This window comes from Geospiza fortis, unplaced genomic scaffold (genome assembly GCF_000277835.1).
Source record: "Geospiza fortis unplaced genomic scaffold, GeoFor_1.0 scaffold422, whole genome shotgun sequence".
Lineage (NCBI taxonomy): Eukaryota > Metazoa > Chordata > Aves > Passeriformes > Thraupidae > Geospiza > Geospiza fortis.
Genome location: NW_005054545.1, coordinates 104,278 through 130,744, shown reverse-complemented (window position 1 = coordinate 130,744; position 26,467 = coordinate 104,278). Strand labels below are relative to the sequence as shown.

Sequence of the window (26,467 nt, the reverse complement as noted above, 5' to 3'; positions counted from 1 at the left end):
TGGGCTGCCCTTGCCGGCTCCCCTTGGCCCAGGGCTGTACCTTGCAGGGAGTTGTCAGCGTTCCCTCTCTAAGTCCCCAGGGCACTTCAGCAACCCCCGCCTGTAGGAACCGGCTTCACTGTCTCCCCCCTCTTGACTCTCTTTCCCCCTGAGATTTTTTTTTTCTTGCCGAAAGAATGCCGTGGTGTGTTGTTTACTTCGTTCTCTAACTTTGATGCACTCGTGTGGCTTCTTTCTCACCGCAGGAATGTCACGAGTCTTTATGTGTGGGGAACTTTTGGAGGCAGATGTAGAAATTAGAAGAACTCGAGTAAATACTAAACAATGTCAGCAGGCTGCACTAAGTGCTGTGTTCAGTGCTGCTCGTGGATCCCTTTCTACTGAAAGGTGATGTCAGTCCTAGAGTGGGTTCTGTATACTCCATACAATGCTGCTTATTTCTGTAAAATCTCTGGTGACTCAGGATGATTTTACTTGAAGGTGCCTAGGACCAAAGATAGTGAGGCTAAGGCTTTGGGGGTGGCAGTTGGTGGGTTTTTTCTTTAGGCCTAGAGTAATGCTTTCTCAGACACATCACAGGGATTTAAAATATTTTTTCTTGTTGCCTTCAGCCAAGAGTCAGTGGTTTTGAGATGGGGCTTTTGAAGAGTGAGGAGCCTTAACCAAAGTATTTGGGAGACATGCGTTATGGTTCCATGCTATTCCATACATGTTCCTGGTATTCCTTGAAGGTAGCATTGGGCCAATTTTTTAAATGCTGTCCTCCTCCTCCTCCAATTTTTGTATGAATATTCCATTGTCTAATTCTATACATGTTATTTTTTTTCCTTTCTCTAGCTGCAGACCAGCAATACTGACTCTGCCAACAGAGTTCACAGTGCAGCTGGGAAGGTTAATTTCTGTGTAGATTTTGAGGCTGCTGAATGATAACTTTCAGAGCTGGCATGTTAGGAGTTTTTATAAATCTTTTTTTAACCACATATTCAGGACAGGTTAAATGCACTGCTGGTTAGCTCTTGATTTTGCCACTAACCTTGATTTGGGTGCAGAGCCATGTTATTTGTCAAATGCTGTGTTTATATTCTTACACTTCATGCTCAACCCTTTTCTCTGGTACCTAAGTTTATTAGATTGTATCTCAGAAATTAAAGAAACTTTCATGTGCTTTATGCTGTGCAATTAAATGAACTCAGTGTCAGCCTCTAACTTTAGGTACAGTTCCACAACATTTATTCTATTTAAATACAAAGCTGCTCTAGTTAAATCTTCTAAAATAGGCTTAACTGGGTTGTTTCATGACTTTCCATAAAATCTATACTTGAAACCACATGCAATGTGCTTTTAATATCCAATGTTCCATGATAATTTAGATCACACATTCAGTTTTTTTTTGGTAATACATTATTTCTTTACATTTGCAGTAAATAACATGAAACAATGATTTTAAAAGATTGAGTTTAGTATTTTAAATTATTATATAAAATTGCAGAGAATATTCTGAAGGGAGTAAAAACAATTCAAAATATCTTTCATTTTAAAAATGAACTACAGCTGCTTTAAGTTTACCTATAAACCTAATATCATTAAAAACAGAACAAAAAAACCCTTTGGAAAGGTTAAAAGAAACTGGAAAGTTACATACTTTTTCATCATCCAGTTTGGTGTTTGCTTGGTTTAGACCAGACCAGTCTAAACTGATGCTTTACAGAAACACCTTGTAAATACTAATTATGATTCTGTGTATAAGCTGTTTTGTAGGAAATGAATATATATTTTTGAAATGATAATATATTTTTATAGGAAGGTCAACTGCTTTCTTAATTTTCTGCAAGTTCAGGATGATCCTATTTATTTCACTCCTTCCTGTCTTAAAAGTTTCATTTTATATCAGTGAAGTAGAGCATGCATTTGTCCTAACACTCCCCTGTAGAAAGAGAGCAGGCAGAGTTTCTTGGATTTCTGAAGGTGAGATACTGGTAATTTCCATTGCCCTCGTATTTTTTCATTCAAATACTGAAGGGATTATCAAACCATGACAGGACACAACTGAAATTTGCTGGTTTCCATAGAAATCCCTTGGTTTGTGATAGCTGGGCTAGCAGACAGCTCTACAAACAGCTTGTTAAGTGCTTGTGTGGGGGAGTGGGGATGGGAAGGAAGAAACTTGATTGCCTGTTATTTGTTATACCTTTCTTATGTGAAAGCCAGTACTTATCTTCAAACTGAGCTCCCACAGATCTGCTAATCAAAAGTATGTCTTGGTGCCTCTGAGTACTGGTATTTAAAAGCTAAATGTTTGACCGTCTCCAGTCTTCTTTTAAGTTCTTGACCGTGGTGTTCCTGTAGCTCTGGGATGGGCACTGTAGAGCAGCAAGTATTGTGGCTCTTAATAACACCAGTTATTCACTCAGAAAAATAGGGATGTAACAGTGAATGAGTTGCAGTAATCACAAAATAACATGGATTGTGCACTCATAGGTCCCCCATCATCGATGATTTATAATTCTCCCCAAAACAGCTGGAATTTCTGGAGCAGAAAGGCTGCATGCAAGCAGGAAAACAGTTTGATCATTTCAGACCTGAATCGTGCTGGAAGTTGTGTGAAGTTTCCATATTCATTGAGCATGAGGTTTGCCAGCGGATCTGCGTGTGAGCTCTCATTCTCACTAGATGTGCCTAAACATGAAATTACAGGCACACTAAGAAATAGTAATGAGCTGCAGTCTGCAAGCATTCTTCCTTAAAGAGACATTGTCTCCATGCACAGATGTGGAAATGGGAGAGGGGTTTTAAATCCTGGCTTTTCTCCATGCCATATGGAGCTTCTCAAATGAAAACAGGGAATCCTTCAGTGAGATCTTGCTGGGTTGGGTGTGGAGCCCAGCAAACCTCTGGCTGGATGGTTGAGGTGGAAAGAAGAGTCGTGGGGTGTGTTTGCAGTGCCTTTATCTGGTGCCTGCAGTGGGAGCTGGGTTTGTCATTCCTCCTGCCTTCACTGAACTGAGTTGTGCTCGAGGGCGTTTCATGGGTGCAATTTGAGCTCACCAATAAGGGGTGACACTGCTTATAAAGACTGGGTTGTAGGCTACTTAAAATTAGGAAAGCATTTCCCTGCAGTTTCCTGCAGATGGGCGTCGTCTTTGCAAATTTCAAGGGAGAGGCAGACAGAGAGGAGTAAGGAGAGTATCTTTTTTTGTTAGTATGTATTTAAGGATGATGGGTGTGACAAAAGTGATTCGGCCTAAATGTACCTTGACTTCCTTGCTTGAGGGTGGAAGGAGTCTGCTTTTGCATCTATTCAAGGCAAGCAATGAGGTAGCATGGACAATATTTCTGCTGTTTCAGGGACAAGGAAGAATCTTTTCTGTCCAAAACGAAGATTTGAAGTCACTCTTGAATAGGAAAACCAAACACCTCCTTTCAAATTTTGTTTTTTTAATGTAAGTTATTGGAGCAGAGAGAACGCATTTGGAGTTTGATGGTGAAGCTGAGTGTGGAGACTTGGCTGTGTGTCTGGTAATTTATAGAGGGTACCCTTCCTTCTCTGCAAGTCTGTGAGAACCCACATTGTGTGGCCGAGATTTCTTAATCATTTTTTGCCTTCCTTCTTGTGTGTGGACCAGATAAGTGATTCCACTGAAAACTGGCAAGAGAATTCCACAGTGTTTTTCCAAATTGCTTTAACACCTTCTGTAAGGAGCAAGTGAGTGACTCAAATCTTAGCTCCTGCAAATAACTCTTCACCACTGCTGTGCATTGCAGGGGTTGGGTGATATCTTCAGTGAACATGAAGCAAAATCTTGTCTACAGTGGAAAATTTTGAATGTTTTTAGTTCCTTTTCTAATATGATCAGGTTTGGCAATACTAAACTATTAAAAGCATTCAAACTTCTGTGAGGTTTTAAGAGGAAAGTATTTTAGACATACAAGTGGATAAAGGCAATTTTTTAAACCTCTTGCTTTAAAAGTGCAGGGGCAGCATCATTGTGTCTTTCACTAATAAAGTCCTCCCTAGGAGAGAAATCTCTAAATTGTTACTTGCTATGTCACATTGTTGGTGACTTGTTTCCCCTATCACTTACATAAACCAGCAGGATAAACAGGCACAGGAAATGACTGGGAATTGTGCATTGTTGGAAGATGATGTTAAGTACCCGCTGCTGTGAAAAATACTCAGTCCAACTTTTTCAAGAAGATTTGACTCCTTCTGCTTGTTTTGTCATTTTAAGCATAAAGGATAAGTTTTTGTTGTAACTCTGGAAGGGGAGATGTGGAATTACATCAGAAAATTTATTTTTCCTTTGAACACTCTTTGCGTGCTGAGTGATTGTGCTGGAATTCCTCTATCAAAAGGGTTGCTCTGTCGACAATTACCATGATCCTTGTCTTCATCCCAGCTTTGAATCCACTGGGCTATTGAATAGGCAAATAAAACCGGCTGGTTCAGGAAGATGAAACAAAATATCTGCCTGAATTTCTAATTTCATTAGAGGGAAGAAGAGACACGTAGACATCAAGAGGAGGGGATGAATCTTTATGCTCACCCCCCTGACATGACTGAATTTGCAGGAAGATCAGCTGAGAGCAAGCCCCAGCCTTGCTGCACGGTCCTTCACCTGCAATGCAGTGCTGGGCAGCTGCAGCTGGGTGCTGGAGGCAAATCCCTCTTCTCCTTCACTCTTGCACAAAGCTTTGCTGCATTTGAGGAGAGCCAGCCCCTCTGCCTGCTGCTGATGTCCCCCTCCTTCCCCAGCACTGTGGTGCCTGACTTTTGATGGCTTTTTCGAAAACTATTGGGCTGTCTTCAGGAATATCTTTATCCATGGGAGGCCGTGCTTCTTGCAGGTAGGTTCCCCTCTCTAATTTTGTCTCGAGAATTTGCAGCTCTTCGGGGAATAAGGACTTTTGGGAGGGTCTCTCTAGATGTGGACTCACACGAATTCCATAGAAGACTTAGCATTTTACCTTAGCTTTTCTGCTCCACATTGTTTTTCTTAAGTAAAATGTTGCTATGTAGTTGTAGAGAGACCCTGCAGATCCAGTTCATTCTGATGATTAATTAGCACAATGAGAGAGCAAAAGGAGAAGGTGATCACGGTGTTCTTCTGTAAATCAGAGGTGGCTAGAAAAGAAAAAAGTACCCTAGAACACTTGGGTTTTGATGTGTAAACAGTCATTTAGTATAGGATTTTTATATACTTTATCTGCATTTTGCAATTTTGACAACAGCTGTTTCAGCTGTCATCTCTAAATACTGGGCATGGATTTTTCTGCTGTTTTTAACAGCCTTTTGTGCCTTTTAGAGTACTGTCTTTGTGAGCAAAGCAGACAGGCTTGTGCTTTTGTATATAATTTTTCTAAGGTATTAATACATGTTCTGCACTGATTGATTCTCTCTTAATCCCTATCTTGGGCTGACATGGTCATTTCAGGGGAAGAACAGGGCGGTGTGTAATAACATCAAACAAATTTTCACAGGAAGGCAAAAGAATGAGGTGTATTTTGGAGGTGATTTCATAAAGGAAATAGCACTGTAGAGATGTGTGTGACCTGAATTCAGCTTTTTTACATTAGCTGGTATCATAGACTCTAATGTAGAAGTGAAATGCTTTTGGATCCCCATGAAAGACTCAGCTGCAGACTCCAGGGTGTGTCGTGTGTGAGACTGCCAGCAGCAGGATTAGTCAGCCCCTTAGGAGGGGCACAGAAAGCTTCCAGGAGAATGGGCTTTAGTGCTTCCAGCAACTTCTTCCTCCATGCATGGAATTGCTGTTATTGAGAAGCACTGGGGCTGCAGAATGTGTGATGTGTCTGTCTGCATCACTGCCACTTCAGGGCAATTTTCTTTTGAGTCCTTTTTAATCCCTTACATCCTGTGCAGTTAAAAAAGTGAAAATCCCAAAACAGCACTGGGAGAATTACTCTTTACTACTCAAGCTATATGTGAGGTTAAAATCTTTCTGTCCAGCTCCTGTTCTCTTTACCCTGTCTATAGGATTTATTGTCTGTGAGCATCTAATCTCCCCTTCAGCCATTCTGTCTGTGCCCATTTCTTGCCTTTGCTGCCTGCTCTTAATTTGGGGATAATGTGTGACTTTATTTGTATCTCAGTTGTCCCAAAAAAATGCAGCAATTTTGAAGAAGCTTTTTGACCTCTAAGACTTTCCGCACCCCCTACTGCAGGTTTCCTTCTTCCTACCCCTGACTGACTAAAAAGTCTAAATACTGAATACCTCAGGGCTGGATCAAGCTGCAGAGTTCTTAATAGAAGTCTCATTAGCCTGGCAGTCTTTGGTTTATGGTTTGAGACCACTAAGCTGCTCCTGAATTTAAAAAAACAAGCAAGACTTACTGACAGCAGACTGAAAGTAAATGTCTGGTGGTGGGTTGTGCATGGAAATGACCTTTGTAGCTCTTCCTTGTTTAAATGAACTTGAGTTGTGGATTTTAAGTGACTGCAAATTTAGTCATCATCAGGTTGGAACACAAGATTTCTCCCTTGTTATGATGTTTAAGATGGCTGTAGTTTGAGCGTGTTAGCAGTGTCTTTAATGTGTGACGTCTCAGCAGAGTGCATGTGTAGTAGGTCAGTGCTGAACATTCATTCTGCTGTATAACTGTTCCAAATGAAAATACTACATTTTCCCATGGATTAAGATGAGTTAGCACAGCCCTGATGTGATGTGCAGGAGTCCAGCTCAGGACTAAGTTGTGAAAGCTGCATCTGAGGGCCTGCCTATATTGCTGGCATAGCCACTGGGTGGGCAGTTCTTCCTTCTTGCAGCAAAATGAGCTGAATTTGAAGGAGGGTGCTGGAAGGCACCAGTGTTATCTGCTGCTTCCCTGCAACAATAGTTTCAATAGAAGACACTTCCGTTAATTCAGTGCTGGGAACTCTCTGTGAGGAATGTTATCTGAGCCTGTGTGTCACTGCTCTAATGAAGTTTGCTGCCCACTTCTTTGGACAACTCCAGCTTTTTTTAATATCTCGTGCTTCTAAGGAAAGGAAACTTAATGTTGATATCTCGCACTACTTTGCCCTTAAATCCTGCCAAAGCAAGTGGTCTGTAGGCATTGTTTTCATTACAAATGTTTGCTTTGTACAGGGGTATCTTGAATCTTTGTAGGCATTTCATTGTTCCCTGTAATGCTTTGTAAAGTAAATAAATTACCTGATTTTGGTATTAGCCTTTCATGAGCTGTTTGGCTGTTATCAGTGTGATGCCATGAAAGAGCTGAGGTATGGGAGATGTTTTATTTGGGGAGCACAGGCTGAGTGTGTGAGGGCATGGAGGTGGCCTTTGCTGACATGGCCTTCACAAGCAAGAACTCAGAGTAGCACATTTGATGGAAAATTAAACACATTAAATGAACACTTTTATTTATGGTTGTGGGAGTGAAAAACCTCCACCACCTTAGTGCCTGATTCCAATCCCTCTGCAATCACAAGCTCTCAGGAGGGTTTACTGAACATCTGCTCTGTGTCCTCCCACTCTCCCTAGTTCAGACAACTGTAATAAACTTTAGATTTTGAGTCAAGAGATGAGCTAAAAATGCAGCCTGCCCCTTGAGAACAGGAAAAATAAATGTCAAGATTAGGGGTCTAGTATTCTAAAGTGTTAGAAGCAGAAGGACTGTTAAATATTCATTTAACCTTGAATATCAAAGGAACAAAGGGCCACAAGTTCTAAAACACTGGTTAACTTTTTCTTTTCCAAAAGCAAGTAAAGACTAATTGATATTTGTCTTTAAAATAAAGTTAATCAATATTTAAATTTTCAAGTTTTACCTAGGATAACAAAATATAAATCTGCTTTAGAGAAAGGCAGAGAAGGGGTTCAGAGGCTAATATTTTGGTGGGATCACTAAGCTTTTAAATATATCTTCTTTGGACTTCGCTTGGTTCCGCTATGAAAGATCTAGGGCATTAAGGTGCATTTCTCACTAGTATGCAAAAAATGATTTCTGGCTACTTTTAGGTTAGGAATAAAAGCACTGCTGTGTGTTCTGTGTGTGAGAGATGTGCAGTGTGATCTGTGTCAGAAATGCAGTGTGATCTCTTTCAGACCCGACACCCAGCACCGCAGCCTTGCTGCTCAATCCGAGAGTGATCTTCCAGAGCAAGAGGAGGAAATCCTGGGATCAGATGATGATGAGCAAGAGGATCCAAATGATTACTGTAAAGGTGAGCATTTACCTGTTTAAGATGCATGATTTTCAATGCAATCAAGGAATCCCCTCCACTTCCCATTTGCTGTAGAGAATGAAAATAGACTCCCTCTTACATTAAGAGTACTTTGAAGCTGAATGATGATAATAACATTTTTCAAGCCAACATGAAATGAAGAAGGTGGTCTCCAAGTTTCCCTCTGTTATCAGTCAGGATTTGAGTTGCAGAACTGTTTTTAATGCATAAGTTTAAAGCTGTTAACTTTTCCTCTGCACCAGAGGGCTTTCAATATTGACAAGAGCAAGTAGGCATTTAATTATTTTTTTTAGTTCATTGTAAAAGGGACACTTTCAAATTCCTTTTCATATTCTTCAGTTTTCTTTTGAAGATCAGATCATTATCTTGGTATCCATTCTTCAGAAAAATTTGTTTCTGCAAATAGCCTTCCCCTGTTTCTCTGAACAGAAACAAAATATAGAGCAAATGAAAACACCAAATCACAATTTCTTCTCTTTGTTCTGCCAGTTCCATCTTTGGCTTTTCATGTTTTTGCTTCTGTGATGGAATCCCCCTGTATAGTCAGTAGATTGAGAGATACAAAAGGTGCAGAGAAGACTTTCCTGTTTGCAGTGGCAGAGTGCCTTCCAGTCAGGAAAATTGCAAGGAGAGCTGTAGGGATCTTGGTTGCAGTTCCAAGTTCCAGATCTTGGTTACCTCTTTCATGTTCTGGGCTCAGAGCATACAAAAGCAATGCTGATATTTAGCTGGAAGATTCTGTTACCATCACAGCCTGTTTTCCAAAGCTGGTCAGCCTGCAGACTGCATGTGTTTTCACTGAGGAAATATTTAGTGGTGCTGCAGTGATTGTGCTGCTCGTTCCCCACACCTGCTCTCTGGTTCCTGTGTTTTTCCAGGGGGTTACCACCTTGTGAAAATAGGAGATCTCTTCAATGGACGCTACCACGTGATTCGGAAGCTTGGATGGGGTCACTTCTCCACCGTGTGGCTGGCCTGGGACATCCAGTGAGTGCTCCTGTTCCAGCTGCTGCTCCTGCCAGGCATGCACAAACCTGAGCAGAAAACATCCTTTTACTTTTAGATAAAAACCCTAAGCATTAGCTGTCCACATCCTAGAACATGAGTTTCTTCTGATATTGTGCATGCAAGTGTGTGGGAGGGACTTAACAGGACAAACCATATCTGTGGGAAGAGTTGTGTTCAGTCTCTGACCTATTTTTCCGTATTTTGAGAAATGACTAACACGAATCTTTTGTTAAAAAAAGATTCAAAGGCAGTCTTTTGAGTGTTTAAACCTTATTTTTCCATGATGCATGAAATAAACTCTCTTGCATGCAAAATAATTGGGATAATTCTGGAGAATAAGTTCTTTGTATGAGCATTAACAGTTCCCAATTTACTTGCCATGTGCGCACAGAGGGAGGAGATTTGTGGCAATGAAGGTGGTGAAGAGTGCAGAGCACTACACAGAAACAGCACTGGATGAAATCAAATTGCTGAAATCGGTGAGTGCCTGAGTTGGGCTCAATTTTATTTTATTCTTTGTTTCCATTTTGGGGAGTTTTCACTTGTCACATGCTTGATATTTCCAGATCATCAAGAATTTGTGTAGGAACGAGACAGTGCAGTGGATCTGACATCACAATAACCTCTTTCTCTGCAGGTCCGCAGCAGTGATCCAAATGATCCAAGCAAAGAGAGAGTTGTTCAGTTATTAGATGACTTCAAGATTTCAGGAGTGAATGGTTCCCGTATCCTTTTGTGGAATAAAAGCCACGAATTGAAAAGATGGGAGTTTCTTGGGCAGCTGCCCTGCTTTGGCAAGCAATGCCCAGGCATCCCTTTCCCTGCCCAAGGAAAGCTGTAGGAGGATCTGCCTGCTGAGCTCACATCCAGAGTGATGATTCAGTCTGGTGTCATTTGTGTCAGCACTGCCTGGTTGTTCTTTTAATGTTCTGCCACCAATTTGTGAATCAGGACTGAGTGGCTGCCTCAGGTAGGAGAGCCCATCTACCTCAACCCCTCAATTTTGTAAGCAGCCTGTTAAGAACCTGTTATTTCAGTACAGCATGTTAAAATCAGTAGCTGAAAATAGCAGATGAGCCATCTATAACTTGAAAATAAGCTTGGTTATCTAGTTATGGAAACATCTCACTTTGTAATTTATCAGCATTGTTAGGATGTTTGCAGGGTATTGCTTTGACAGTGGCCTGTAGTTCTGGGAACAGCCCTCTCATAGGCAGTGGTTTGTAACAAGTGCTAATAATGGATCCTCAGAGTTTGAAAGCTGGACTTGTATGCATTGTTTTCACTTTGAGATAACTTAAATTTTATTTCAGTGAGAATTGCTGGGCTGCTTGAGAGAATTGAGCTGCAGATTATAAAAAGTAGACCCATAATGCATTTTCTCTAACTTTTTTCCTGAGTAAATGTTGATTTGAGCTTATATTTCTTCCACTCTTGTGAAATGTATGCTTTCTGCCAGTGTAGATGAAAAGGAGCCTAATAAACTCATAGAAGTTTGGCTTCATTGTACTGAATATGTCACTGGAGTGACTGCAACTGTTGAGATCTTAGAGCTCAAAAGCAGATCATATAAATATAGTTGAAATCTAGGCTTGTCAAAAGTTTGTTTTGCTGGTAAAGAGGCAAAGGAGGGCAAAGAAAGTGACTTTATTGGTCTGAAGATTACTTATGAAATGGAAATTTTATTATCTTTTCAGGTAATGCTGGTACAGAGAGATCTGGCATCAAGTTTTGCCTGGGGCAGAAGTGTAGGCTGTTCCAAAACATACAGTAAATAATAATGTACATTTGTGCAACTGGCTCCCACTCAAAGCAGGAGGTGGCTACTGCTGCAGTGGGACCTTTGTGCAGCTCCATCCTTCTGTATTTTTATTTTATTTTAGGTAATGGCACTGTTATGTAGGATAGAATGATGCTGTTGAGGAAGGCAGCTTTTCCAAGCTGTGTCAGAATCATGAGGGTTCTTTAACATGAAGTGCCCAACTGGTTTGGATTTCTCTTCATCCTTAGTCCTGGGAATATGGGGCTCCTTGGATCTGGATGCCCAGTTTTTTCCTTGATTCAGTTCCAGATATCTGTATGGTGTTTGAAGTTCTAGGGCATCATCTCCTGAAGTGGATCATCAAGTCAAATTATCAGGGTCTTCCTCTCCCTTGTGTCAAAAAAATCATCAAACAGGTAAGTTCCAGTTCTGACTGCACTCTTCCTCTTGACCCAGTTAAAAATCTTTCACTGATCTTTCTTGGATCCAAGGAAACAAAAGGTAAAAATCCATGGTAACTCCTTCATGCAACAAAATATTCTTGGGCTCTTTTCTCTACTGCAAGCCCCTTCTGCTGCAGATAGTTATTTTCTGACACTTAAACCGTGGTGGTTTTTGCTTTTAACCTCTTCTTACCTCAGTCATTCCTCGTAAGTGAAGTATTTTTTTAAAGCTGTCACAGTAAGCACAGTGCTTAATGATGGGAAGAGCAGGAGAAACTGGTTCTCCCTCCTGGGTGGTAGCCTAAAAGAAACACCTTTCCACATGGGAGGTGCAGGGGAGGAGGAAAGTGTGATTTTATTGTGGAGTATTAAAATTAGATTTTTCACCTGTGGTAAGTTAAGCTATGAGGGTAAATAGAGTATCTTTAAATGGTAGCTAAAATCTGTATGCAAATCTGTTATTGTGGAACTGGGTTGTAACCACTGATCACAGCAGCTCTAACCTGGAGCATTCTCAAACACACAAACCCTTTCATTGGCCATCCTAGGCACTTTGGCATTTTCACTTTGCTCTTAATTAGATTGTCTAATGGCTGACTTCCTTCTCCCTTGCCTGCAGGTTCTTCAGGGTCTGGATTACTTGCATACAAAATGTAGAATCATCCACACAGATATAAAGCCTGAGAACATCCTGCTGTGTGTGAATGACCAGTACATTCGCAGGCTGGCTGCAGAGGCAACAGAGTGGCAGAGATCTGGGGCTCCCCCACCATCTGGCTCTGCAGGTGATTTTTATTTTCTTTTTTTTCCCCTGAAAATTGATGCTGTTTCTCCCACACACCCCCAGATCATCACAAAGGAAAACTTCCTGAGTATGGTAGAAGAATAGTGCAAGTAACCTTTGAAAACCTGAGTGTAAATTGGGAAATTAGTCATAAATTGTAACTCAGATGATGGGGCAGGCAGTTTGTGTCAGAAAACAAGAAGGAGGATAAATGCTCACTGGAGCCTGCTTTTAACAGCAGCTATTAGAGAATTCTGTGAATTCTGTAATCTGGCACTGGTAAAGTCAGTCTTATGTAGCACAATGTTGATGCATTCAATATGGAACTGGTGTAAAAATGTGGCAAAATTCTCATATTTCCTTCAAAAGTTTATTACCTTTCATTGCATGATGCTGGAAATGGATTTGATGCGAGTTTCAACAAGATGAGTTACCTGTTGTCAGTTTGCAGAAATCTGGAAGACTGCAATGAAACCACCTTCCTTGACATGCAAACATCCTTAAAGATCTGAGGGCAAATTCTCTTGTGCTCCTCCTCAGAATATCCATCTGTAGTTGTGTGTACTTTTCAAAAACCACTGCAGTGTGTATTGCTCTGTCAATCATAATCTTACAACACCAACATTGAGCTGAACTGATCACAGCATTTCTTAGCTTAAGAGAGCTCCCTGAAATTTGGTATTTTAATGCTTTGATTTGCATTTTCATTTGGGTAGGATGCATAATCTATGCAGTAAATGAAGCTACGTGCCAGGAAGTCTTTGATACCAGTCAAGCAAGTCTCCTGTCTGAAACCTGAATTAAGCATTTGCTCATTTGATGTTTTATCATTTTTTTTATTGTTGTGTTTTTGTAGAGAAATGAGCCTTCAAAATCACATTTGCTGATATCATTAAAATGTTATCAGACCACATAGGAAAAATGTACCTTGACATCAGAATGCAGTTGCAGTTTTTGGGTATAGCCATACTGATTTACTGATCTTCCTTTCCCTTTCAGTGAGCACTGCACCACAGCCTAAACCAGTAAGTGTAAAAGCTTTCACCTGTAAGTATGCATCCACTGATAGTATTTCCTGCACTGTTTCAGAATCCAGTCAGCATTAAGAGAGAGCAGTCTCATATCAGAAGGGAAAAGTGTGATTTGTGTTTGGCATAGGCATCAGCTTCAATGCGGTCTTAGACTTGTAAATGGTATTAGTTCATTTATCACCAGAACAAGGAGTTCTTGTGGTGATCTCAAGGTCTGTTGAGAAAGTGACTGGTCTGTGGAGTCTGAGATCTCCCTCACTTGGAGAATAATGTTGGTTTTTCAGGTCAGGGCAAAAATGCACTGCTAAGAGCCATAGACAAGTGGTTCAAAACCCAGAATAGCTGCTTTCTATCTGGGAGAGGAGCTGTCTCCAGCATTTTCTTCATAGACTGTTTCCTCAGCTCTAAGATTAATTAAACCTCGGTGCATTTTAAATTTACTGAAGTATAAAATGTTAAGTCCGATTTTTCTGCTTGCTTCTGCGTAGGCTGACAAAATGTCAAAGAATAAGAAAAAGAAGTTGAAAAAGAAGCAGAAAAGACAGGCTGAGTTGTTGGAGAAGCGAATGCAAGAGATAGAGGAAATGGAGAAGGAAGCAAACCCTGAGCAGACACAGCCTGAAGAGGAGGAAGAAGCTCAGACTCCTGTGGAAATGCTCATCAAAGTCAGTCCATCAGAGGAAAGTATCAACAAAAAGCCAGGTATGGACCTAAAGCATTGCCAACGTGGCATGGACAGTGTTGTCTCATGGGTGTGAGGAGGGTGTACCTTCAGCAGAGGTGGCTGTTATCATTTCACCTGGGAAATCTGTTCCAATCTGAGTGAATGCCTGTGTTCAGTTCCATTTACAGTACTCCCTCCCTCTCAGGCTGCCCTTGAACATCTTCCAGCTATTTGTCAAGTTATATTCTGCTACATTCTCATTTTCCCCTCTCGCAGCAGAAACCCTTGGACAGGAGGGATCTAATCTCGTGGAAAGCAACGTGGAAAAAGATGCTCCAGAAATCAACTGCAACGGGGTGATCCCCATGACAGAGCTGACAGACTCTGGGAACGAGGGCTCCGTGCGCCTCGAGGACGACCTGCACAACGCCAATGCCTGTGACAATGCCTGTGACAATGCCCCTGACACCCAGAACACTGAGAACTTGCACAGCTCTAATTACACCCAGCACAACAATGACTCAGAGGTCGGGCCCCAAGAAGCAGTGTTGGACTTGTTTGTGCCCTTGGTCCCGGAGGATTCCATGGTGTGCCAGCCCGTCCCCAGCCAAGAGCAGGCACTGAACGAGCAGGGGATCAACGATTTTCAGGAAAGCATCAGGACAGAGATCCCTTCAGAGGATGAGAATGAGACTAACAGCCCCACAGACAACAAAGGTATAGGAGGAACCTTGTAAGAAAGGGTTCCTTGATGTGGGAGATTTCTTACAACACTTCATCATATGAATAGAAATGTGAATTTTGTAGGCTGAAGTGATCAGAACCATAGATTGAGAGTTTTCCTGCCAGGAGCAATTAACCTGACAGTCATACTCCAAATTGTTTGCTGTTTGTATGTGCTATTGTAGTAGTGCCTCAATTTTGACTTTGGAGTGCTTAAATATCCTCCTTCTCCTTTTTAAAAACACCTATGCCTTTGGATGTCAGTGGAGGAACATTTCCTCCTTTGAATCAGGTGCTGCTAGTGTGATTTGCATTAAGCCTACAGATTGTCATTTGCTGTTAAATTAAGGGGTAGGTATGATCAGTGTGTTCTGACAGTTTGGTTCTTAATTTGGAGCAAAGGTAACTTCTCTCTGTTATTCAAAATGGGTAAATGTTTTCCCATTTAGAAACAAAGCTTATACAGTGTTGGGAAAGAAACCAAATTTCTTTAATGCTTTTATTTAAATATGATTTTCTTCAGAGTGGAAAAATTGTGTCTTGTAAGCTTAGGAGAAAATAAGACATGAAATAGTGTACAGCAATTTAAACACATTCCAGGGATGTATGTGTTTAATATGAATTGGTAAAACTGTCCATTTTTGCATCTTTGTGTCCTTGCCAGGTCATACATATCTGCTTGGATAAGGAGGGTAAAAGTATCATTTGTACTTACTAAGAAAAAGTGTTCTAGCATTTTCTTGCCCATAGTGCCACTAGGGGAGTTATATGGATGAAAAGTAACAAGAGAAATTTGAATTTTGAAACTTGAACTGCACTTTGCTGGATGCCTCTGCTAGGTTACTGACATCTTTTGCTTCTCACAGCCCTCTCCCAAATTTGCAGCTTCAAACTCTCCCAAATTTTTGGTTCAGAGGTACAGCTGGATGTCATTTAGTGACTTATTACTTTTGTTCTCCATCGTGTCATTCAATTTTCCTAGTACTTCCTTTAGCTGTTGTAATTGTGTTGCACCAGTGAGTGATGGGTATGTCAGAAAGATGCTGTAACTTGGGGACTCTTCCTTCAAAGATTTAGGAAGGCTTAAGGGGGGTTGTGAGGTTTGTTTTGTTTCTGGCAATGCCCTTATTTCAACACGGTTTGTTTTTTGTTTTAACATAGACAGGCTGTGCAAAAAATGCTGGGAAATAGTCACTGTTGCATATGCTCATTTATCCTTCTGCTTAATGACACCAGTTGGGTCTTAATGATGTTGTTGATAGAGCAGAGTGATGCTCATTTTTATACCCAGGCATCAGGGAGGGAACAGTTCTGATCCATCAGAAAAACTTCCTGGCTGGGGAGAGGTTGATGGGATTTGGGTGACAGATGGTGACACTGCCTATGAAGCATTAATCAGCTGTTGTACACATTGCCTCTAGGAAAATCAGCTGCTGGGAATTTCCTTCTTAATCCTCTTGAGCCCAAGAATGCAGATAAGCTCAAAGTGAAGATAGCTGACCTAGGAAATGCCTGCTGGGTGGTAAGTTTGGTCTTTTCACATTGACTTTTTAAAGCTGCAGATTCAGTCAGTTTGCCAAGATGGAAAATAATCTGTAAAACACATCCTTAGAGCTGGCTGTGAAAGCAGTGACAGTTTGAAACTATGACAGGGAAAAAAAGAGAGGAAGCAGAGACACAAAGAAAGAAATGGTTCTCTAAACACAAGATTTCAGGCCATGCTTTGGGTGCCTCACTGGCATTTGGTTATTTCTTATAGGGCTGTGAGCTGTGTCACACACAGAGGGTAGAAATCTGCTGTGTGAAACTGCTGAAGGAGTTTCTCAGTCTCCAGGAGAGCCTACAAAGTTACAAACAATTGCTCTGATGTGCTGGTTCTGTAGCTTGTCAGAGCATTGCACATGAAAGAGACTTACACAATAAAACTCCCAAGTTTTATTCTTTGATGGTTGTGCTGTGCTGCTTTCAAATATTTGCTATTTCAAACAGAAGACATATTTCTTTTTACTTGGCTTCTGAAATGGCAAATTACTTCAGATCTGATGAGTCTCAGCTCAGAATTGCAGTCAGGCTTGCAGTGCCTGGCAAGGTGATTTCTCACCTTATCTGCTTTAAGGGAGCAGAACCATGGCCTGTCTGCCAGGGCTGGGTAGGAGATGCTGCAGAATCTTCCTTTATTCTGCTTTTGTGGCTTGCTTTCCTCTGGATTGCTGGGCTGTTTCACTTGGAGGAGGAATATCTCATGTACAGCATTTAAACAGCACTTGCAGAATATAAGGAAATAGTTAATGAGGATGTAAAATGCAGCTGAAATGTAATTGTAATGAGCTTAGATCCACTCCAGCCTTCCTGGCAGTTGATTCTCCTCTTCTAAGCAGTCTTGAGCTGTTAATAAAACATTTCTTTTCCTTAGCACAAGCATTTCACTGAAGACATCCAGACCAGGCAGTACAGGTCCCTGGAGGTGCTGATAGGGTCAGGGTACAACACCCCTGCAGACATCTGGAGCACAGCCTGCATGGTGAGTTCTGCCAGCTGGGATCTTCTGCTCTGCCCTCTGAGCTGCTGAGGGACTGGCAAAAATCCCTTACAAGTGTTCAGTCAACTTCCAGACTTGTTGAATAATAGGTTTCCACACCACAGTTGGTTTGTAAATTTATCTTTTTTTCTCCACATGTGGCTTTCCTTTTGAAGGTTTTGTTGTCCAGCATCAGCAGATTTCAAATATGATTGTACTTTGCTGTCATGCTTTCTGGAAAAACAGGACAACCAGGCAATTCTGAACACAATGTCTTTTTATATTAAAAAAAAAGCCTTTCTGCTGCATCTAGCACTGTTTCACTGTGCCTTCAGTAGCATTTCTAATTTTAATCATCCTCTGCAGGTTTGGAATCGATGTTTAGTCTGAGTAATGCTGAGATGAGGAAGAAGCTGTTCCTTTAACAGCTGCCAAATGTAGAATATGACAATGAAAAAAATAATTCAAGCCAGTTACTGCATGTGCCTCTTCAGTGTCTCCATTCTGTCTATTCTACAAATCAAAGCTTGGGTTTTATAATTTAAGCTTGGAAAAATAGACATTTTTGCTGTGTTGGAAGACAAGGTGGGATTTTGATGAATGAGGTAAAAGAAAATGCAGAAGGGTCATGTTTTCTCTGCAGAGCATGTGGCCAGAATTACACAGTGTGCCTGATTCCATTGTTTGGCACCAGCAGCTCTTAAAGAAAATGGAGAATACAGAAGGTCAGGGGTGGTACAAGTTCAGTTGTACTGAAGGTCAGTTCTGAGTACAAGTGAACTCATAAGGGGTGAATGTGTTACAGAATTTAGGAGTGGTGAGTTGAAATGAGTGCAGATGTTTTTCTCATTTAAAATGTGTTTTCATCTCTGCAGACAGATGTTCAGAGATTAACTGTTTGAAAAACAAGGGAAAATTGGGGAGAGGGAAGAATCCCAAAAAACCCCAAGCAAAACAAAACAAAATAAAATAAAATAACCAACCTCAGAAACTATAGTTTGGACATGGTGTTATTTTTGCACAACTCTGAAGAGGAAAGGCTAAGCATGTGAAATACCTTAACTTTGTGGTTAACTGGTGGCCCTGCACCCAAAATTCATCCCAGGTGTGCCTATGATGCTTTTAATGCAGTTTTGAAAGCATTGCAAAGTCACTGCACAGTTCAGGCTGTGATATGGAGTATTTAGGATTATAGCTGTTTACTGTAGTTCTGCAGGTTATTCTTCCCCGCTGCTTTGCTTCTGGCCCACAGAGATTTGCAGAGTCAACCTGCAGCACATCTTAGAGTGTTTTGAAGTGATTGAATGTGCTCATTTCTGTTTGTTTAGGCTTTTGAGTTGGCAACAGGGGACTATCTGTTCGAGCCTCACTCTGGGGAAGATTACTCACGAGATGAAGGTTTGATTGTCTCAGATTTTCCTTTTTAAAGTGGGACTTGAAATCCAATAGTTGCCTCTTCAAAATGAGCCTTGTTTTACAAATCAGCAATGCAAAAGCTCCTTGCAAAAAGATTATTTGCCCAAATCAGCAGCAGCTGTGCTCAAGCCTCTGCAGTAAAACACCCTGCAATGAAGTCCATGTTCTTGTTCTGGTGTTTTGCATTCCTCTTGCTGCTGGATTCTGTGCATTGTGTCTCAAACTGATTGTGCCTCAAATTGCCCATATTTGTTTTCCCTTGCTCCTTGTCTTTGTTGTTGCTTAGTGTAACCTGGTTTCAGATGGGTCTCCAAAGTAATTTTTACGGGATAGTGTCTTTATCCTTATATCCCAGAGCATGAAACTAGCATAAAGAGCTTTTGTATGGATGAATCTCATTGTCTTTTTTTTTTTTTTTAATTTTTCATATGCAGATCATATCGCATTGATCATAGAACTTCTGGGGAAAATACCTCGCAAGCTCATTTTGGCAGGAAAATATTCCAAGGAGTTTTTCACCAAAAAAGGTAAAAGGAAACAAAGCAAATATCACTTTATCCCCTCATCCCTTGCCCAAATACACAGGAGTGGCTTGCTGGAAATGCCTGTTAGAAATAGATGCCAGCAAAGATGGCATCTTTAAGTCTTTCCTTTGTTTTAAGAAATGCTTTATCAGTAAGACTGCAGTTAAATGTAAGGCACCTTAAATAGTGCCTGGCCTCATGAGCCATGTTGCTCAGAGCACAGAACATTATCATAAAGTCCTGAGTACCCTAGAAATGTACTGAGTCAAAAAATTGGGTTTTGACCTAGTTTAATAACTCTGTTTATAAAAACAAGCAGTTCTTTATTAGCAGTGTGTTGCTTTCTCAAACAGGCTCCATGCATTGCAGGTAGCCCAGAGTCAGTGGCACAGTTTATCTGTCATGTCAAGCAGCATCCTTGGTGATTTAATGAAGTTAATGTTTGCTGATAGGGGATTTGAAATAGCAGGAGGTGAAAAAAGAGCCCTTTGAGGAAGTACATTTCTACAACAAGCTTCTAAAGCAGATAAAAAAGGGGTTTAATATAATTGACTTTTCCCTTCAGCATGCCCTAGCAGTTTGTATTCCCTTAGGACAGTCCCTGAGCTCACGCTGTCATGTTTAGCTGTTTAGCCAATTTTACTGAGCTGCTCTGTTCCTGTATCTTACACTTAAACCATTTGTCTTGGGTTTTCAGGTGATCTGAAGCACATCACCAAACTGAAGCCCTGGGGCCTTTTTGAAGTGTTGGTTGAAAAATACGAGTGGGCCCAAGATGAGGCAGCTGGATTCACAGACTTCTTACTCCCTATGCTGGAGCTGATCCCAGAGAAGCGAGCTACAGCAGCAGAATGTCTCAGGCACCCCTGGCTTAACTCCTAGAAGCTTCCAAGCAATGCCACAACGTTAAACTCTGGTTTACAGCATAGCCTACACACCCAGCTGCCCTTTCCCAGATCCATTTTTCTCCTTGTTCACTTTCAGTGTGGAGTTCTTCCTTCAAGGCTTCCAAGATTTTAGATAAATCTAACCTGTTCTGCTGAGTTTGTTTGTGTGACTTAATGGGGACTCTCCTCAGCCAGTGGGCATCATCTGTGCTTTTGCCTTGGTTGGGCTTCACCAAAGACTATTTGACTAGAATAAGAGATTTTTCCTCAGTCTCCTCACTGTAAAGCACCGTGTGTGACAGATGTGAGCTCACCCGTGCTCGGATATCTCCCTTAGCTAAATTCCAACTCTTCCTTCCTTCCCATGAAGATCTCACTGACTCAGGAGTCAATTTTCCCACTGTTGATCCAGTAGCTACTGATGGGGTGAGAAGTAACAGTTGGCATCAAGGTGCTGCCAGATCCTTGGTAGAGCAAAGACCTTGAAATCCTCCATCACTCTCTAGGTGTCTACTGTATTCTGTATTCTTTGCTTTCCACTCAGAAACGTTTATTTAGTTCTAGCTGCTTTTGGAAGAGCTTTTTAAACCTAGATTTTAGTATGCTTTATTTCTTCCTCCAAAGTGCCCTGTCCATTTACTTTTTCTCCTCCCCCGTGCCCTTGATAGTCAGAATAGTTTCTGGATTTGGTGATGTTTTCTACTTCAACACCTGTGACTAAAAGGTGACAGCAAAATCAGCAGAAGCTGGACCTGACTCAACGCACAACCCTCAGCAGACAGATGGGTGCACCCTCAGCCTGCAGAGAGAGCCTCATTGCAGGCACCTCTTAACTCTTAATTATAGTGAGCCATACATTTTGGGGGGTTTTTATCCCTTACTGGCACTTTTTTTTGCCTTGCTTGAGGTGATACTCATGAGAGATTGGCTTTCACTGATGGTCTGCTCTGACTTTTCATTTTTGACCATTCACTTTTTTTTTCCCAAGGGAAGGGTTGCAGTGCCTGTATCACAGCCATGCTGCAGCCCTGCACTTTGAAAATCAACACTTGAAATTCCAGTGAAAAGATTTCTTTTAATTTGCTTCAGGTGCAGGCCTTCAGAAATAACTTCCCAGGATGGGACTGCCTTTTATTTTCTGGGCCATTAGCACAAGAAGAGAGCTAGCAGAAGTGGAAGAGAAGTGACTTTTCCACGTAGATACTGGATTAGAAGCTGTTTCTAGAGTTACCCCGAGTGAGAAATGTTCTATGGGGTTTCTATGTAAACTTCTCAGAGGGGGTTTGGGTATAATGGGTTAAATGGATTAATTTTAATTAAAAGTTAAATGACTGTGGCATTTGATAGTTCTGTGATGGCTTCTTCTAGACCTGCCCATCCTGTTACAGATTTCAGTGCATCCCACTCTTGTCTAAGCAAGATTTGGCAGCATTGAGACTTCAGAGTCACTTCCTCACTCTGGACCAAACAGCCCTTTGGATTTGTGGTGGCTTGCAGAGGGTAGAAGTTGCTGGAGACCATGCAGATGCTATCCAAGACCATTTCCATTGCCAAAGCTGCCAAGACCACTGTTCTGTGTCACTTCTGTGTGTGTGTGTTTGGGAATTGTGGTTCATGAGGATCATTCACTCACAAACCAGGTCATTTAATCCACTTGAACAGAGTTTCTCCAGTTCAGAGCCTGATTTGGCTTATTTATGCAAATCATGCTGCATGTTCCTTTAGTGGTAGATCAGGTTCTCTATGCATATAATAAAAAAAGGCAGGTAACATACCAAAAAAATGTTTTAAACTGCTGAGTTAACCTTTTTCTTTTGTTTTTTTTCCCTTTTATCTGGCATTTTCCAGTTGTGGGTCACTTCTGTGTCTGTTACAGGAGCACTGCAGACAGTACTGGGTTCCAGCTGACTGTGAAGATAACATTGGCAGGGCAAACAATTGCTGTGGTCTTGAAAGCTCACCCAGTCCTGCCTGCTCGAGCCTGGCTGATGAAGGAACATTTCCCACAAGGGGTCTGCACTCTCTGACTCTTGATTCCCCCTGCCCATCCTTCCTTCCCTTCCCTCTGCCAGCCCTGACTGGAGGAGGGGTTTTTTTACCATGATGGCCAAGGCTGGAGGCAGCCTGTGAGTGGAAGCCCTGCAGAAGCCGCTGTCATGATTTCATGATTCAGTCTTGTACTCTCTGCTCGTTCACTTGGGGTCTGTTCATTTCCAAATTGCTGTGACATGCTCACACTAAAGGATTTGTACTTGTTGTGTCAGTCTAAAACCTGAAGGAAAATACATTTTTATTCTTTCTACTTGGGTGCTTTGTCTTTTTTTTTTTCCTTTGTGAAAGCCCTGCAATAAACAGATTATTTAATAACTGAGCCCTAGTCTTCATACATTCCCCTTGTAATTCTGTTCTGAGTCAGGGGCTCAGGGATGGAATTTGCTTCACTAGTGAACATTCAGCTTTGATTTCCAGAATGAGATAGATTTTGTTGCTGGTGTTGTGATCCATTTTAAAAAGAGGAGAAGAGTAAAAAACAGGACAACTCTGCTAGAATTTTTCCATTCTAAAATACAGAGGATTTCCTCTGCCCTCAGGAGAAAAGCACAAAACACTGATAGTTTGGTGGTTTGGTGTTGTTTGGTTTTTTTTTTAATTCATAAATAATTTCCTTGAAAGAAGGTGTACAAACCCCCCAAAAAGCAGCAAATTGCCATCCTTGCCCTCTTGTCCCTCTTGCTGATGGACTCAGAAAAACTCTTATGTCCATTTTGGGCTCTTTCCACCAAATAAGCTCCACAAGAGCTGTGAGCCAAGAGCAGCCCCATGGGTGAAGAAAACAGCTGTAGAAAATCCACAGAATTTGGTAAGTTTAAGCTTCCTAGAAGAGTCACTTCAAAGAAAAGGAAGGAAGAAGAGCTGTGGATGTCCCTGGGAACAAAAAGAGTAAGGCAGCTGTTGGGAAATGTAGCTTGACTTCAAATTTTATGCTTCTTTTATTTTGCACTTGGCAAGGGTTTGTGCTTTCCCAGTTTTGGGAGGCAAAGCAAAGACAGTTTCTTCTTTAACCACAAATAAAACCAATGTGACTCCAGCACCAAAATCAGCTGTCAGCTTTGGTAATCAGAATCAAACAGTGACATTGTGGATGCTGGGAATATTAAAAATCTGTGTGGGTTATCACTTACATGGTGATCAGCTCTGTCAGTCATTTCCCTCTTCTGTAAAACAAAAAGAGAATTGCAGAGTTAGTGTGTAAAACTGAAAGGATGAGTGTGTTTTGCAGGTTTGTTTTCAAAAAGGAAGATGTTTAAAATGAGAAGAAAGCCCCAGAGGCCTGGGAAATGTAATCTGGGTGAATTTGGGCTCCTGCCTTGTTCTCCATCAGTTTTCTGCCTGCTGCTGGTTCTCCCTCCCTACAGAGCAGTGTGTGACTGTGGCAGGGATGGAGCCACCCACCATCCACCCAAGCAGCAGCAGTGACCTTGGTGCCTTGAGGTTGAGCTTTCATATTTTCCAGATTCTGTACTGCATTGGTATTTAACTCTGAATTTCATATAAAGTGTCAGCAGGTTCTCCTCACAGCTCAGTCACACAGAACAATCCTTTTCCAGCCCCAGAACCAAGGACACTGCTGCAGCTTTGGGCCCAAAAAGTGCAAACAACAAGGATGGAGAAGGATGGGACTGCAGAACCTGGAGCTGGAATTGGACAATTAACCCCAATATGGAAATGGACCAAAACTTATCAAAGTGTGAAAACTCGTGACTCTGAGTCCATCTTGGGTGGAGCCACAGCCAGGCTCTTGATTTATAATATAATTAATAACAATTCTATGAAATATAATTAATAATATAATTAAATTTTTTTTTACATAAATGTTTATTAAAATTCCTACTTTATTCCTTTAACTCTGCCTCTGTTCCAGGCAGCCTCTCAAGGCACCACCCCGGAGGCTGAATCGCTGTGCAGGAGCGCTCAGGAGCGATCCCACCACACCCACCTTGATCCTCCACTTTGAAATCCGAGGGGAGGAGGTTGTCCTGCCGGTTGCCCAGCACGAAGGCCAGGAAGGAGAGGATGAGGGCGTCCAGGATGCCGATGATGCACAGGATGTAAGCCCAGCGCACGGTGCAGGCGCCCAGGGTGTATTTGTCGGTTTTGTCCCCGCACATTCTCCTCACCTCGCTCGAGTCCCAGCCATCGGGGTAGATCAGGCAGCCAATCATCAGCCCTGTAGCTGCAGGGACAGGGGCACACTGAGCTCCTCAGCTGATGATGATGCCGAAGATTTTTAGCTTTTTATGTTTTATATAAATTCGTAGCTTTGCAGATTGCTGTAGCTTCAAGTATTTTTCTAATCTTTCTTCTCTACCTTTAGGAACACTAAACTAATCTTATAAACACATTCCTAAATGTTGTTTAGTCTTATTCCAAGAAGAGAACTAACTTCAAGAACATTCTCTTTTCTAACCAGAATCTGGACTAGACATAACAAAAGTGGGGCAAAAGAAACCCCTGGACTGCTTCCAGAGGGTCAGGGCCTCAGGAATTATTACCTTACCAACTAACCTTTTGACTGGACAGTGGATGATAAGTGCACTGATCTCCTAACCTTATAAAAATTGTAGAATTACTATACCACATGTACTTTTCACCATGTTGTTCACCTGAAAGCTTTCAACTAAAGGTTTGCTTTTATACTCACCCCAATTGAAAGATGCATTCTATTTTCCAGGCACCAACACTGAAGTGGAGAGAGCGGCTGGAGGAGCAAACATCATGCTGCAAACACATCAGGTGCTGCAGATTTGTCCCTTGAAGGCACTGGGGTTGCTCATCCCCGTGGGCTGGGCTGTGCTGCACAGGCAGGGAGGAGGAGCAGGATCTGCTGTGCTGCCTTCCCCGAGCCAAGGACAAGCAGCACCAGCATCTCCTGTCCCAGCATTGCCCAGGCAACGTCTCTGCTCCCTCTGCACAGAGCCCGTGGCACCCCAAGGAAATATCTCCAAACAAAACTGCAATGGGTTCAGTCTGTGTGAGTGCAAACCCTGGCCTAGCACCTTGCAGCTGATTCCAGCTCAGGGTTTGCTAAGGTGGAGCTGCTGTCAGCAGCAGCTTTGTGGGCAGATTAATTCTGCTTGTTCAGCTGTGCTGGTTCCAGCAGCAGCTCCTGCTGTGACTGCTCAGAGCTCCCACAAAACCTTGGGAGCTGCTCCAGCCTGGTCACGGGGTCCCAACACCTCACTTCACCTCACCTTTGCCACAGCAGCTGTGCCAGCAGGCTGCTGAAGGGCAGCTCATGCCCAAATCTCAGCAGTGCCTTTTTCCCCCCTCAGAGAAATTGTATTTACTGGACAACAACAATGACCAGGCTTGGGATGAGTTCATATGCAAGGTTTTGGGACATGATTAACAAAAGCACTTCACATGCTCCATTCCTATGTTGGAAGTAACTGCTGCAGATGTGGGGCAGTCCCTGACTCCTCTCACACAAGAAACAAGCCCGTGGTGGACAAGCAGATGTTTGTCCCTGCCCCTCCTGGACATCTGCAGCATCCTCAAATGCACCTTGTCCCACACCTGTGTCCCTTCTCTGCCACCAGGTGCTCAGAAACCAGAACCCCCTTCTGAGGCAGTGGCCTTGTCCTTTGCCAATGTTTTCTTTTCCCTTGGCTTGGGCACAAGCCAGCAGCAAGGTGAGCAGGCAGCTTCCTTATCTGCAGAGAGGATTTCTCTCCATGGAAAAGCAGTTGGTTAACTGCATACAGAATAAATCTTCCCTGTAACTAACAGAGAAATGGGGGAAGTGGGAAAGAAATAATTTCTGCGAAATTGTGCCCTGGTTCAGAGTGAAGGCCAGGAAATTGATCCTCTCTTAGCCCACCCACTTTGTAAAATAATTCCTAAAATGCAGCAGTAGCAGTCCATCTGGCAGAACTGCCTGTGACAATTTTCTCTTCCCCCATTCAGAACAACAACAAAAAATGGAAAAGCCCCAACTACCACAGCAAAGCCTGTCTCTGCTGCTGCTCCCCAGGAGGCTGAGCTGCCCCAAGCTTCTTATCTAAATCTTTGCCTGAGCTCGATTCTTTAGCTGGGAACTGAAGGAACCCCGTGCCCCCTCCCACGGGTGTCAGCGGGGCTGTGGCCCCGGCTCACATCAATCATTCAGGAGCACCAAAGGCTTGGGTTCCAGCTGAGCTCGGAGCAAACGCGGGAGTTGTGTTACAGGTGTCTCAAGTGCCTTGGGGAGAGATGGGGAAGGCTTGAGAGCCGCGGGGATGAGCAGCAAAGGGAGAAAATGGGAGTGATGGTACCAAATCAGTCAGCCAGTCCCCTCCCCGTGTTCCATCTTCCTCGTGCATTATTCCCCGAGCTCAGGGAGTTACTACAATGGGCCAGCAAGCATCACCGCTGTGTGCCTGCCCCGTTCCTGCCGGATCCCAAACACCGGAGAGCGCTCTGTGCCCTGGGAGCGGGGGGGTTTGTGCTCTGGAACTGATC

The 26,467-nt window shown here is 42.3% G+C and overlaps 2 protein-coding genes across 4 annotated transcripts; one reads left to right on the top strand and one right to left on the bottom strand.

Annotated features, from left to right (window-relative positions):
* The first annotated feature begins 4,167 nt into the window (after positions 1-4,167).
* Positions 4,168-22,337, top strand: SRPK1 (SRSF protein kinase 1). Of its 2 annotated transcripts, none has more exons than XM_031063938.1 (15): positions 4,168-4,845; positions 8,067-8,185; positions 9,085-9,193; positions 9,606-9,693; positions 9,852-9,939; positions 11,286-11,392; positions 12,039-12,204; positions 13,203-13,228; positions 13,723-13,936; positions 14,178-14,615; positions 16,043-16,143; positions 17,035-17,142; positions 18,468-18,537; positions 18,990-19,082; positions 19,777-22,337. In XM_031063938.1, exons 1-15 carry the CDS (start codon positions 4,775-4,777, stop codon positions 19,959-19,961), a joined length of 1,983 nt encoding a protein of 660 aa, XP_030919798.1. In that variant the 5' UTR covers positions 4,168-4,774; the 3' UTR covers positions 19,962-22,337. The 2 variants fall into 2 exon arrangements, with proteins under 2 accessions (XP_030919798.1, XP_005429421.1); XM_005429364.2 differs by having other exon boundaries at positions 14,175-14,615.
* Positions 5,057-24,462, bottom strand: LOC102043990 (LHFPL tetraspan subfamily member 5). Of its 2 annotated transcripts, none has more exons than XM_031063940.1 (3): positions 23,964-24,462; positions 23,149-23,181; positions 5,057-5,122 (listed from the first exon to the last, which is right to left on the bottom strand). In XM_031063940.1, exons 1-2 carry the CDS (start codon positions 24,187-24,189, stop codon positions 23,165-23,167), a joined length of 243 nt encoding a protein of 80 aa, XP_030919800.1. In that variant the 5' UTR covers positions 24,190-24,462; the 3' UTR covers positions 5,057-5,122; positions 23,149-23,164. The 2 variants fall into 2 exon arrangements, with proteins under 2 accessions (XP_030919800.1, XP_030919799.1); XM_031063939.1 differs by lacking the exon at positions 5,057-5,122 and adding an exon at positions 22,582-22,891.
* Positions 24,463-26,467: the final 2,005 nt, after the last annotated feature.

Excerpts from the sequence above, each read along its gene's own strand:
- LOC102043990 (XM_031063940.1), bottom strand. The coding sequence starts at position 24,189 with ATGATTGGCTGCCTGATCTACCCCGATGGCTGGGACTCGAGCGAGGTG.
- SRPK1 (XM_005429364.2), top strand. The coding sequence starts at position 4,775 with ATGGCTTTTTCGAAAACTATTGGGCTGTCTTCAGGAATATCTTTATCC. Across the intron at positions 4,846-8,066 it reads GGAGGCCGTGCTTCTTGCAG|ACCCGACACCCAGCACCGCA; the intron begins GTAGGTTCCCCT and ends GATCTCTTTCAG. Across the intron at positions 13,229-13,722 it reads CTGCACCACAGCCTAAACCA|GCTGACAAAATGTCAAAGAA; the intron begins GTAAGTGTAAAA and ends GCTTCTGCGTAG.